The sequence below is a fragment of the Arachis hypogaea genome, chromosome 3 (assembly GCF_003086295.3).
Source record: "Arachis hypogaea cultivar Tifrunner chromosome 3, arahy.Tifrunner.gnm2.J5K5, whole genome shotgun sequence".
Taxonomy (NCBI): Eukaryota; Viridiplantae; Streptophyta; class Magnoliopsida; order Fabales; family Fabaceae; genus Arachis; species Arachis hypogaea.
The window spans coordinates 119,139,426-119,154,095 of NC_092038.1; the positions used below are offsets into that span (position 1 = coordinate 119,139,426).

The 14,670-nt window shown below is 40.1% G+C and overlaps 1 protein-coding gene across 1 annotated transcript; it reads left to right on the forward strand.

Moving 5' to 3' along the window:
- Positions 1-6,518: 6,518 nt before the first annotated feature.
- LOC140183559 (uncharacterized) lies at positions 6,519-11,666 on the forward strand. Its single transcript, XM_072232011.1, has 3 exons — positions 6,519-7,433; positions 7,590-10,135; positions 10,991-11,666. Exons 1-3 carry the CDS (start codon positions 6,519-6,521, stop codon positions 11,664-11,666), a joined length of 4,137 nt encoding a protein of 1,378 aa, XP_072088112.1.
- Positions 11,667-14,670: the final 3,004 nt, after the last annotated feature.

The following is a 14,670-nucleotide window of genomic DNA, read 5'->3' on the forward strand; positions in this document are numbered from 1 at the left end:
CGGCTCGATATTCTGCAAGATTTAAAGAATCTGATACTGATAAAGATGGGGTTCAAGGTTGGAGCGATGTTACCAAAACTGATTACAAGTTCCTCACTACTTTGATATACCATGACTTCAAATTCAAGATTTTTTGAGTTGTAAGTGATGAATATGTGCGTGTAATGTTTGAGACTCATGGGATGAAGTATCCTCAACTGCAATAATATGACTGAACTTTATTTTTGTAACAAAAATATTGACATTAAAAAAAACCAAAACTAACAAAACCAATGAACTAATTAAGATTTTTTAGAATAAATAAAATAAGTATGAAATTAAATATTATAAAAATATCCAAACTGACGATTTCAATTTCTTTAAAAACATAAAATAAATGTAAAAATATTAAAAAATTCTGACTAACAATTCTGATTTTTAAAAAAATAAATAAAATAAATTAAATATTTATTTTCTAACGATATTTTATCATGCTGCAAAAAGTCTAACTAATTCAAACCAATTACAACAAAATTATTAAGTAAGATATAACTAACTACCTAACAAAAAATCCAAACAAACTACTCCTAACAATTTGTATTTTATAAAATCATTCTTATCTAACATGAACTAACAAAATCAGTCTAATTACAAATGAAAATATCTAACTAAAACTATAATCATTATTATCTAATCAAAACCAACAAAATTAATTTAATAACAAAAATATTAAAATATTTAATTAATTCGGTTACCAACACGGTCGAGCACTCTAACAATGTATGTAGTCGTATTTAACCGATTGATGTCAACGACACATTCTTGCATGATTCAAAACCTAGCGAGAAGAGTAGAAGAAAGAGAATTTCTTCAAAAAATTGAAAACAACGAGATTTTTGAAAATATAACAAATGAACACATCGATATATATGTGCTTGTGTTTAAACGTATTTCGTCCTCACCATAAATGAGATAGTTATGCGTGTATCTCGTTCTCACTAGTGATGAGATACATTTAAAATGACCGAAGTGTCTTACACTACAAGAAAAACATAGATTCGTAAACGTTGGTTAAAGAGAATTCTACTTAAACGAATGCACTACTTATCCTTAATCCCTAGATTGAAACTATTATATGCATCGATGCGTTCAGCCCCTCACATGACCTGACATAGTAGCAACAAAAGAGACTATGGAATCATGACGCAACCATCACACGAAAAAGCTTGGAGCATTTTGACCGGATCCATCCTACATTTGCGAGCGCGCTCAGGAATGTTAGACTAGCTTTGTGCTTTGACAAGTTCACACCGAATTCTAATTTCGGTAACACATACTCTTGTTAGCCCATAGTCGTGACACCTTATAATCTGATCCCAAAATGTGTATGAAGGACCCATACATGTTCCTAACTAGCATCATACCTGGTCCCAGCAATCTAAAGGCCAAAATAGATGTCTTCTTGTAGCCCTTGGTGGATGAGTTATAGGAGTTATGGATACATGGTGTATGGTGCTCAAAATTGTGATCATCAACAATGGCGCCAATAAACTTGGAGCTCTCAAACGTGAATCACACTTTATCACAACTTCGCACAACAAACTAGCAAGTGCACTGGGTCGTCCAAGTAATACCTTACGTGAGTAAGGGTCGATCCCACGGAGATTGTTGGTATGAAGCAAGCTATGGTCATCTTGTAAATCTCAGTCAGGCGGATTCTAATGGTTATGATGGTTTTCGAAAATAAAGATAAATAAAGCCTAAAATAGAGAAAGAGATACTTATGTAAATTATTGGTGGGAATTTCATATAAGTGTATGGAGATGCTTTGTTCCTGTTGAATCTCTGCTTTCCTACTGTCTTCATCCAATCCTTCATACTCCTTTCCATGGTCCAAATGCTCTGTCACAGCACGACTAATCATCTGTCGGTTCTTCGATCATGTTGGAATAGAATCCAGTGATTCTTTTGCGTCTGTCACTACGCCCAACATTCGCGAGTCTGAAGCTTATCACAGTTATCCCATCTCAGATCCTACTCGGAATACCACAGACAAGGTTTAGACTTTTTGGATCTTAGGAATGGCTACCAATAATTCTAGCTTATACCAAGAAAATTCTGATTAAGGAATCCAAGAGATACACACTCTAGCTCTCGCTTGTAGAACGGAAGTGGTTGTCAGGCACACGTTCATAAGGACGGATGATGATGAGTGTCACGGATCATCACATCCATCGGGTTGAAGTACAAGTGATATCTTAGAATAAGAATAAGTTGAATTGAATAGAAGAGCAACAGTAATTGCATTAATACTCGAGGAACAGCAGAGCTCCACACCTTAATCTATGGTGTGTAGAAACTCCACCGTTGAAAATACACAAGTGATAAAGGTCCGGGCATGGTCGAATGGCCAGCCTCCCCAAATAGCATGTGAATTCGAAAATAGGGAAAAAGATCCCCTAGTACAATAGTAAAAAATTTTATTTATACTAAACTAGCTACCAGGGTTTACAGAAATAAGTCTAAGTGCAAAAATCCACTTCCGGGGCCCACTTTGGTGTGTGCTTGGGCTGAACTTGAGCTTTACACGTGCAGAGGCTTCTCTTGGGGTTAAACGCCAAGTTGTAACGTGTTTTTGGCGTTTAACTCTGGTTTGTGACGTGTTTCTAGCGTTTTACTCCAGAATGCAGTATGGAGCTAGCGTTGAACGCCAGTTTGCGTCGTCTAAGCTCGAACAAAGTATAAACTATTATATATTGCTGGAAAGCCCTGGATGTATAATTTCCAACGCAATTGAGAGCACGCCATTTGAAGTTCTGTAGCTCCAGAAAATCCATTTCGAATGTAGGGAGGTCAGAATCCAACAGCATCAGCAGTCATTTTTCAGCCTGAATCAGATTTTTGCTCAGGTCCCTCAATTTCATCCAGAAAATACCTGAAATCACAGAAAAACACACAAACTCATAGTAAAGTCCAGAAATGTTCATAAAAACTAATAAAAATATCCCTAAAAGTAGCTAGATCCTACTAAAAACTACCTAAAAACAATACCAAAAACCGTATAAATTATCCACTCATCAGTGTACAAATGTATCATATTTTGACGAAGATAAATTTTTAACCGCAGGCTGCATCAATGTGGACCATTAACGACTTTTTTGTATACGGCATGTTGTCAGGTCAGTACACTCAGGGCAGAATGGCATGTCTTATTCGTATGGAGGATAGGAAGGCATTTTGGTTGATGAATAACGGTAAGAATTCGTGGTTTGATTTTCGTCGAAGATTCCTTAACATGGATCATCTATTTTGGCGCAATAAGGAATCATTTAAAAAAAATAAAACTGAACAAGAAGAGGCACCTAGGAAGTTGTATAGTTGTCCAGTTTGGTAGCGTATCAAAAGAATCCCACAAATCATTGATAACGGGGCAGGTCTGAGACCTCCAGGTATGTCAGGGAGTATAATTGGACTAAAAAGAGCATATTTTGGGAGTTTTCCTATTGGAAAGACAACTTGGTTCGACATTGTCTTGATGTGATACACATTGAAAAAAATGTGTTTGATAACATCATGCACATAGTAATGGACGATGAGCGAACGAAGGACAATGATAAAGCTAGGTTAGACTTGATAGACATTTGCAGGCGGCTAGATCTGAACTTAAAGAAACTTGATAACGGGCGGTGGACTAAACCAAAGGTGATGTTCTCTCTAACGAAGGAGCAAAAGCAAAATATTTGTAGGTGGATTAGAGGATTAAGATTTCCTGATGGTTACGCTTCTAACGTAGGTAGGTGTGCAAACGTGTCACAGGGTAGGCTTGCTGGGTTGAAGAGTCATGATTGTCATGTATTTATGTTGTTTTTGCTTTCGATTGCATTCAGAGCACTGTCAATCAATATTTGAAAACCTTTCACAGAAATAAATGAGTTCTTTATGGAGTTATGTACTACAAAATTTAGCATTAATAATCTCACAGTCATGGACAAGATCATTTCTCATCATAATTTATAAGCTAGAGAGGATATTCTCTCCATTCTTTTTTGACATTATGGAAGTTTTAGTAGTCTATCTACAGTACAAAGCAACACTATGTAGGCCAGTCTAATTTTGATGGATGTATCCATTTGAGAGGATGTTTGGTTCATTCAAGCACACCGTAAAGAACAGAGCTTGGATTGAGGACAGCATCTGTGAAGCATTCCTGGTTAAGGAAACTTTCACATTTTTCTCATTCTATTTTCAGTCTCATGTTGAGTCACGTAAAACAAGGGTTGCAAGGAACGATCAGAGGGGAGAATCCTCATCAAGTGGAATAACACACCCAATCTTTTTTGTCGGAAGGAGCTGTAATGGGTGCGAACAGTGATTATTGGTTTGAGCAGAAGGAGATCGACACCATACATCAGCATGTGTTGCTTAACTATGACCAAATTTCATCTTAACTTAGATGTATTTTTTAGGTATTCGTAAATATTGTAATCAGTAATATACTAGCTTCTTAATCTTAAATAAAACTTCATTATCTCATTCTATCATATAGGTTATTCCGAGAGGCAAATCCTGAGACCTCATTGAACAATTTTTCACATTGATTCCGAGAATACATCAACGTGCAGCTAACTGACACAACAGATTTGGAACTAGTTACACTTAGTTCAGGCCCAATGAATAAGACACTAGCTACCCGATTTACAATGTTAACGGATATCGGTTCCATAACTTACAATGGTCGATTAGAAAGAAAACATATAACATGAAAGTTTGGGTTTATGGGGATTCAAGCGAGGTATATTCTGATTGGTTTGGTGTGTTGCATAACATAATTAAATTATCGTATTTCTATTGCACTACATATAATGTGTGTGTGTTTAAATGTGAATGGTATGATCCAAGTTCACGACAAGGAACACAAAAGCACAAGTACTATGATATCATTGAAGTTAATGTCACCAAAAAATATAGGCATTACGATCCTTTTATACTATCTCAAAATGCACGACAGGTATGCTATTTCCTTATCCGAGTTCATGCAAGCTAGTTGGATAGTTGTGGTTAAGACTAAGCCCAGAGACCGTATCAAGTCTGATGATACGCTAGAGGGTCAGGAACCTTATGAGATTGACGACCTAACTCCTTCGAAGACGGTGCTTGATACCAGTGAGCTAGTCTCCCTTAGATCTCCTGTTATGGATAATGACATCATTGACCTTGGATTAGATACCGACGCACTTCCACCAGAGGACGACGATCTTCAAGAAGAGAACGGGGTCGATGGCAACGAAGAAGATGAAGACGAGTTCGATGATAATGAAAAAACTACATCGGAAGAGGAGGATGGTGAACCAGAGGAAGAAGATGATGAATCTGATTAAGGTTAATGTAAACATAGTTATGTAATATGTATTTCTTTAAAACCCTAATTGAATTTGTAATATATATTTCAGTGACTGTAAACATAGTTTTGTGAATGTAAAATAGTTAGCATTGTTTTAGATATTTCAGTTACCATCATTCGGTATTTATAATTTATATTTTAGTACTTCACATCAGATTTGAAGCACTATTTCAATTGTTAAATATCAGAGTACACTAGAAATGGACGGAAAAAGATAATTTAAAAAATTAAAATGCTACCATCAGAATTATCGTCAGAATTTTTTGATGGTAACATTATTTTTAAAAGAAAATAAAAAACATTTCCGTCGGCATGACCATCGGATGAATCTGTTGGTAATAATATAGCAGGAAAACGAACGATGTGGGGCCAATGTTACCGTCGAAAATTTCCAACGATAACGTTCAACACGATCCGTTTTCATACGAATTATATTTCGTTGCAGAATCCGACGGTAATTACCGTTAGACGAAAAAAATCCGATGGTAAACATTTACCGGCGAGATTTATACTATCCGATTGTTTCTGACGGTAAATCCAATGGTAATTAACATACCGTCGAATTTTTTTCATTTTCCGATGACAAATCCAACGGTATTCAACATTTTTTTTATAGTGTTATCTCGTCTAAATGCGTTTTTATTTTTTCTTACTTATTTCTTCTCTAAAGACAATATACGTGATATGACCGTTATACGTCGGTTACGAGTTATAGCTCGGCGAACGTCTTGATAACCGACGAATCCCTTGCGCCGAGTTTATGGCAATAAATAACCTTATGATCAGTTACATCGGTTTCGCCTTAAACGGTAAGTTAAGGAATATGACTGTTACAGTATCTCGGTTATAAAAAGCAATCAGGAAGAATCGGTAAAGGTAGACCTTCCTTGACTAGTTAACTTCTAAGAATAACTCTTCTAAACTGACTTGAGCGTCGGAGTACTTTTGCAGGTACTTCCCCCTTCTTCCTTTTGGCTCTGCTGGCTGGTGGTGGAACACTACAACTCGAGGACAAGCTCGGCCTACCATTGCTCGGGGACGATCTATAGTTCGGCGGTAATCAGGCAAGAACATTTGGCGCCCACCGTGGGGCCCGAAGCTTGAAGTCCCTCTCTCTCAGGCCCCAGATACCTCGACAATGGCTGACGCACCTCCTCCCACCCCATCGGAGCTTCTTCGTATGGTGACTGAACTTCAGCAGGCAAATCAGCGCATGGCTGAGGCCAACGAGCATATGAGAAACGAGAATCAACGGATGCAACAACAGATCGAGCAATTGATCAACGCCCGCATTGAACATGGTAACAATCATGATGAGCGAAATAATGACGAGGAACACCGCACACATGTTTCGGAGACACCTCAGGATGAGGAAGGCGGCGGTCCGCACGACAGCGAAAAAAGAGCCGAAACCGATAAGGACGAGCTTGACAATTCCACAGGACCATTCACGGCGGCCATCATGAATTTCCAGCTACCGAGGCAGTTTACTCTACCAACAACATTAACTCCTTATGATGGATTGGGAGACCCAAAACAGCACATCAAGAAATTCCGATCAATTATGATCGTTAACGGTGCATCTGATCCTATTCTATGCCGTTGTTTTCCTTCTTTTTTAGATGGTCCTGCACTTGACTGGTTTTGCTCTTTGCCTGCAGATTCTATTTCCCGATTTCAAGAACTGGCAAAGCAGTTTGAGGATCATTTTGCAGCGTCCGCTATTTACCTACATGACTCGGACTATTTGACAACTGTTAAACAAGGCCCTCAAGAAAGCCTAAAGGACTACATCACCCGCTTTACGAAGATAGCGATGAGGATCCCCGACCTCCATCCTGAAGTCCACCTACATGCCATTAAGAGTGGGCTCCGTCCAGGAAAATTCCAGGAAGCTATCGCGGTAGCTAAACCAAGAACCCTGGCCGAGTTCCGCGAGAAGGCCAAAGGACAGATAGACATCGAAGAACTCCGTCAAGCTCGGAAATCAGAAAAGTCGGCAACCACCAAAGACGACGAGAAGCCCCGCGAAACTAGAAAAAGCTTCAAACCAGTACCCCGATACGAGTCATACACACAGTTCAACACCAAGTGAGACGAAATTATCAAGGAGATATTAAACTCTAAGCTGATCAAACCTCCACGGAAAGCCGGGAGTTACCCAGAACCAAAAAATGTTGATAAATCCAAGTATTGTACATTCCATCAGAAGTTCGGTCATACAACCGATGAATGTGTGATCGCTAAAGATCTCCTTGAACGTTTGGCGAGACAGGGACACCTTGACAAATTCATTGCAGGTCACATGCAAAAGAGATCCACTTCTGCCGCGGAACCATCCTCGGTAGCAACTCCATCAAAGGACAAGGAGAAAGTTCCTGCCCAACCCAGGGGTATAATCAATTGCATTTCTGGGGGCTATGCTGGGGGAGGATGTACAAGCTCTGCACGTAAACGCACATACAGAGCGATGCTCGCCCTGACGGATACGGCCAACCATCCTCAGCCGACACAAAAAGCACCTGAGATAACGTTTTCCCAGACTGATTATCATGCTCATGACACGAATCTCGATGACCCTGTTGTCATCTCCATTCAGCTGGGCGATTTAATAGTTCGGAAAGTACTGCTGGATCCAGGCAGCAGTGCCGACGTTTTATTCTTTACTACATTTGAAAAAATGAAATTAAGTACTAACATTTTGCAACCATCTGTAGGAGACTTGGTCGGTTTCTCGGGAGAGCGAGTCCCGGTCATGGGTTCAGTATGGTTACAAACCACATTGGGAGAACAACCTGCGTCTAGAACACAAGACATTCAATACTTGGTGGTTGACAGTTTCAACCCCTACAACCTTATTTTAGGGCGACCCTTTTTAAACAGGTTTGCCGCAATTGTATCTACTGTTCATCTTTGTATCAAGTTTCCTCTGCAGGATAATACCGTGGCCATAGTCCATGGCGACCTACAAGATGCTCGGCACTGTTACAACACTAGCCTAAAGCCCATCAAGAGAAATAGCGACAGACGTGTAAACTCCATAGGCGCAGAGCAACCGATGCTTACCGAGCTGGATCTTCGAGCCGACCTTCAAGATCGCCCTCTACCAAATGAAGAGCTGATAAAGCTTACCTTGACAGATGATCCAACTAAATTTACCTTTATCGGCGCATCCATGAAAGGCGAAGAGAAAAACAAGCTCATCAACTTCTTACGACAGAATGCCGACCTATTTGCCTGGACGTCGGGGGACATGCCAGGAATTAGCCCTTCTGTCATTACGCATAAGCTCGCCATTAATCCGGCAGCCCGACCAGTAGCCCAGAAAAAAAGAAACCTCGGCACAGAAAAAAGACTGACATCCATGGACGAGGCTAAAAAGCTAATCGATGCAAACTTCATACGAGAAATCAGATTCACGACTTGGCTAGCCAACATCGTAATGGTAAAGAAACATAACGGTAAATGGCGTATGTGCGTTGATTTCACTGACTTAAATAAAGCATGTCCAAAGGACGCATATCCTTTACCTTCAATTGATACTTTAGTAGATAACTCTTGCGGTTATGGTACATTAAGTTTCATGGATGCATACTCTGGATACAACCAGATCTTTATGCATCCATCAGATCAAGAAAAAACTGCTTTTATCACTGAATATGGTAACTATTGCTATAACGTCATGCCCTTTGGCTTAAAGAATGCAGGAGCAACATACCAACGGCTGATGAACAGAGTCTTCAACCAACAGATCGGTAGAAACCTGGAGGTCTATGTTGATGACATGGTCGCCAAGACAAAGATCGGGGAGAGCCATGTCGGCGATCTTACGGAGATACTCGGTCAGATCCGAGTTTACAACATGAGACTTAATCCAGAAAAATGTGCTTTTGGTGTCCAAGGTGGGAAATTCCTCGGGTTTATTCTGACCAGCCGAGGAATCGAGGCCAACCCAGAGAAATGTCAGGCCATTCTAGATATGAGCAGTCCCACAAACATAAAGGAAGTGCAGAGATTGATAGGACGACTAGCAGCACTGTCCAGATTCTTGCCATGTTTAGCATTTAAATCAGCGAGCTTTTTCCACTGTTTACGAAAAAACACAGCTTTTCACTGGGATGAAAACTGTGAACTGGCATTTCAAAGTTTAAAACAATTCCTTTCTAAACCACCTGTTTTACAAAAGCCCAAAGTCGGTGAACCCTTATATTTGTATTTGTCTATCACTGATATATCCGTTAGTGCTGTCCTTGTTGCAGAAAACAATAAGACTCAACAGCCAGTCTACTTTGTGAGCAAATCACTCCAGAACGCCGAGCTTCGTTACCCGAAGTTGGAAAAACTGGCTTATGCCCTTGTTTTTTCAGCAAGAAGGCTTCGTCCCTATTTTCAGAGTCACACGATCAATGTTAGGACGTCTCAACCATTACGCCAAATACTCGCCAGACCCGAGCTTGCCAGACGGTTGATCAAATGGTCCATCGAACTCTCGGAGTTCGATATCTATTACCAACCTAGGACATCTATAAAGTCACAGTATTTAGCTGATTTTGTTGCTGAATTTACAGGACCCACCCAGAATGAGGATGGCAAAAAATGGGTGCTATTCGTTGATGGAGCATCAAACCCACAAGGAGCTGGTGCAGGAATACTGTTGGAAAACCCTGAGGGAGTTATATTTGAACATTCTCTTCGATTTTCCTTCAAAGCCAGTAACAATCAGGCCGAATACGAAGCCCTCATTGCAGGGCTCAGGTTAGCAATTGAATTGCAAGTCAATAACTTACACGTTTATTGTGATTCTTTGTTAGTGGTTCAACAAGTAAATCAGCATTTTCAAACAAAAGACCCTATTCTATTAAGATATCTTGAAATTGTTAATAAACTGATTACTCGCTTTTCGAAAATCGAAATTACCCACATAGAAAGAGATCAAAATCACAGGGCAGATATACTATCTAAGTTAGCTACTAGTCAGTCACATAATGCTTCACTTTTGCAGTCAACTTTACAGGAGCCGAGCATAAATATGATCGGCAACCTCCAACCCGAGGATTCTTGGCAAAAGCCATACATTCAATATCTCAAAAATGCAAAACTTCCGCTAGAAGTAAAAGACATTAAAAAGTTTAAAAGACAAGCATCATTTTTTACATTGTTGAATGACGAATTATACAGGCGAGGCTATTCTCGACCATTATTAAAATGCTTAGACAGAGCCGAGGCCGAAATAGCCCTAGCCGAAGTTCACGAGGGCATCTGTGGAATACACTCAGGCGCCAGAAGTTTAGCACGCAAAATTCTCCGTGCAGGTTTTTACTGGCCGACCATATGGGAAGACAGCCAGAAAAAAGTTCGAACTTGTGAACACTGCCAGAAGCACGCCCCGATACTTAATATTCCAGCCGAAGAATTACATCAGTCAACGGTAAGCTGGCCATTTCATAAATGGGGAATTGATATCCTCGGACCTTTTCCCACAGCACCCAGACAGGTAAAATTTTTAGTTGTGGCAATCGATTACTTTTCCAAATGGATTGAAGCTCAACCTCTATCCAGAATTACATCGGTACAAATGATATCATTTGTGTGGCAACATATAATCTGCAGATTTGGTATACCACAACATATTGTGACTGATAATGGTCGGCAGTTCATAGACCATAATTTTCGGACTTTTTTGCAGAATTTAAAAGTGAAACAACATTTTTCCTCAGTAGAACATCCTCAATCAAACGGTTTAGCAGAAGCTGCCAACAAGGTCCTTCTCCAAGCTCTAAGGAAGAAACTCGACAACGCTAAAGGCCTTTGGGCCGAGCTTGTTCCAGAGATCTTATGGGGATACAACACCTCGGTGCATTCAACAACAAAGGAAACACCATTTCGTTTGGTGTATGGTTCGGATGCAATGATTCCGGTTGAGATATCACAAAGTTCCTTAAGAACACAACATGAAGCCCATGATGAAGCCCGCCGAGCCGAGCTGGACTTGGTTGAAGAAGTTCGAGCAATAGCCACAATTCGGCAAAAAGCATTGCAGCAACGAATAGCTCAACGTCACAACAAGACGGTCAGACCAAGATCATTTCGCCAAGGCGATTTGGTGTTACGCAAAACTGAAACAGCCCGCAAGCCACCTTCCCACGGCAAGCTCGCCGCAACATGGGACAGACCTTATAGAGTACGTCAAGTGATCGGTAAAGGCGCCTATCAGCTAGAGGAATTAGACGGAACAACACTTCCTAGCACTTGGAATGTTACCTCATTGAAGAAATACTACAGCTAACAAGGTGCAGCACGCTAGTACTCTTTTTCCTAACTTGAGACTTTTCCATATATGGTTTTGCTCAAGAAGGTTTTAACGAGGCTAGCTTACCTATCTCAATTGTAAAGGTACTGCACTAAATAAAATTTGTTTTCGCATCTCTATATACAATTCCATATGTTTCATATACATTGTCTCTCATTACAATCTGGCAATACACACATCCATATATCATCGGTCAAACGTTAAGTCGCATTGATACCTCATGCGCAAAGCACTGCTGATAAAACTTCAATCAGCATCACAAATTAATCAGACCCTCAGACGGGAACAAATAAAATTAGGATTAACCACATCCTAATCCAACAGATATATCAGATAACAAAATAAACAACGCCAAAACCATAATGGCCAAAACAACCGTACGTAAATCATCAAACAAAAAACAAACAGTTCTTACAAGAATAACATAATTCCATTTTAAAACAAACAAAAAGATAACCCAAAATACAGCCTAATATCTTAGTCAGCCAAATTATCGTCACCCTCTTCAGCTTCATCCTCATCGTCAACTAACTCACCATTCCGAACTACTTTACTCGGATCCATGGCAGTAAAATTGCTGCCAGGAAACAAAAACTTAGCCTGAATTACCGCACGTTCAAAACCTTCTGCAAAAGCATCTAGGACATCAGTCTGCCGACTAGATTCCATTTGCTTCAATTTCATCGTAACCTCAACGATTTGTTCACTCATAGAACTCAATTCACCCTTCTTCTTCTCTAAAGCCTCGGAAGCACTTTGATGGTTCTCCTTCTCAACCTTCAATTTCTCTTTCACAGCAGCTAACTCCTTCTCAAGCTCGGAAAGCATATTCTCTTTCGTCTCAAGCTGACCTTTTAACTCGGTGCTCTCAGATGCACACTGTAACATTTTTCTATGTCTCTTTTCTTGACTCCGACCAATGCTGGCCAGCCGAAAGCCCAGAACCTGCGTTATCGCAAAACCAATTAATTGCTTCAGAAAAAAAAAGAGAGAATATATATACTTTACAACACAACAGACCTGCATGAATTGGTCTATTCTAAGATCTCCCACTTCATCAATCCGAGTAACATCAGAAGCAAACTGCACAACTTCGTCCGCTACCACATTAAAAGGAAAATTCTTGTCCCACAGTGACGAACCATCACCGTCTTCCTCAAACGAGTGGAGCTTCTCTTGCTTCACGATAAAATTCGCCAATTCGTCAAGTTCAACCATCTTCTTCCCCTCCTCCAAGTTTTCAGACTTTCTCTTCTTAAACACGATACCTTTCTTTCTCGGAATCGGTTGATTCACCTCAACCTCCCCCTCCACTTTTTCCAGGTTAGAGGAAGAACCTTCAAAGTTTTTTAACTTAAAACGAGCCCTCATACTCGACGCTGAAACCCCAGGATATCTACCACCTGAAAACAACAAAACAAAGCTATTAGCGACAGAACATACCACAGAACATATGATCAACAAACCCTTACCCAAATATTCCACCACCGAAGCCCTATTTTCCTCCCAAGGCAACAAGTTAGAGACAGATATCAACCCGCCCAAATCAACCATTTCCATTAAAAAATTGATAATACACTCATTCCGCGGCGAAATTAATTCAGGGCCCAAAATATGATTAGGATGACAACACCAGAAAAGTGGAAACTGTTCGCCGAGATTCTCGTCCAAATAGAACGGGAACTCCTTCTCCACCGATCTCACCTTAAAGAACATCTCTTTAAAGTCTTTGAAAGAGGATTTGTATAATTTAAAAACAGCAAATCCGGGTGTACTGTTCAAATTTACCCAGACACCCTTCCAAACACCTTTTGCTTGAAAAAGTGAGAAAAAAAACTCTACCTCAGGTTCAATACCCAGGAACTCCATTAATACCTCAAAACACTTTATAAAAGCCCATCCGTTAGGATGAACCTGGGACGGAGCACAGTTCATCTGTTTCAATATACTACATTCAAACTTTGAAAACAGTAATTTCACAAACAACTCCTCAAGGATACAACTATACAAATAAAAACTTTCAAAATCCTTTCCTTTGTGGTAAACCCTATCCACACGGTTACACGGAATCAGTTCGATGTGAAAACCGGGCCTCGTTACTTTCTCTAAAGATATTGCTCTAACACTTTCTTCATCAAAGAACAAAGAAGCCCTATTTTTCACATCCTCACCAACCCAACCATATGACCCATCATCTTCTACTTTAGGCAGTAGCTTTACTTTCGAATCACCCATTTTACTTATTAGACGGAGAAAAGAAGAAATGAAGAGAAGAGAGAGAACAGAAGTTCTAACCTCTTTTGCTCATAGTTTAAAACCACCTTCAAAAGACAAAGAGACTAAAGCTCTCACACGTAAGTAACTCAACATCACTTCCTAGCCACTGATTTAAGAAACCGTTTTCATTTCCAAAGTTTAAATCTTGACCGTCCGTTCAAACCCACTTTCAATGGCATAAATGTGACTTTGGAACTTGCACCTGCATTGAAAAGACAGGCATCATCATTAACTGTTCAGGTAACTTTTCCTATGCTATAATAAATGCACCCCACTCGATACGTCAAGTTGAACTGGGGGCTCCTTACGCCGAGCTATAACTCGGTCAAATCAAATTTCAAAGCTCAACCTGCCCTATCTACGTCCAGGCTAAGCTTGGGGGCTGTGATATGACCGTTATACGTCGGTTACGAGTTATAGCTCGGCGAACGTCTTGATAACCGACGAATCCCTTGCGCCGAGTTTATGGCAATAAATAACCTTATGATCAGTTACATCGGTTTCGCCTTAAACGGTAAGTTAAGGAATATGACTGTTACAGTATCTCGGTTATAAAAAGCAATCAGGAAGAATCGGTAAAGGTAGACCTTCCTTGACTAGTTAACTTCTAAGAATAACTCTTCTAAACTGATTTGAGCGTCGGAGTACTTTTGCAGGTACTTCCCCCCTCTTCCTTTTGGCTCTGCTGGCTGGTGGTGGAACA

Excerpts from the sequence above, each read along its gene's own strand:
- LOC140183559 (XM_072232011.1), top strand. The coding sequence starts at position 6,519 with ATGGCTGACGCACCTCCTCCCACCCCATCGGAGCTTCTTCGTATGGTG. Across the intron at positions 7,434-7,589 it reads CTAGAAAAAGCTTCAAACCA|AAGTTCGGTCATACAACCGA; the intron begins GTACCCCGATAC and ends ACATTCCATCAG. Across the intron at positions 10,136-10,990 it reads GCCCTCATTGCAGGGCTCAG|ATTTGGTATACCACAACATA; the intron begins GTTAGCAATTGA and ends TATAATCTGCAG.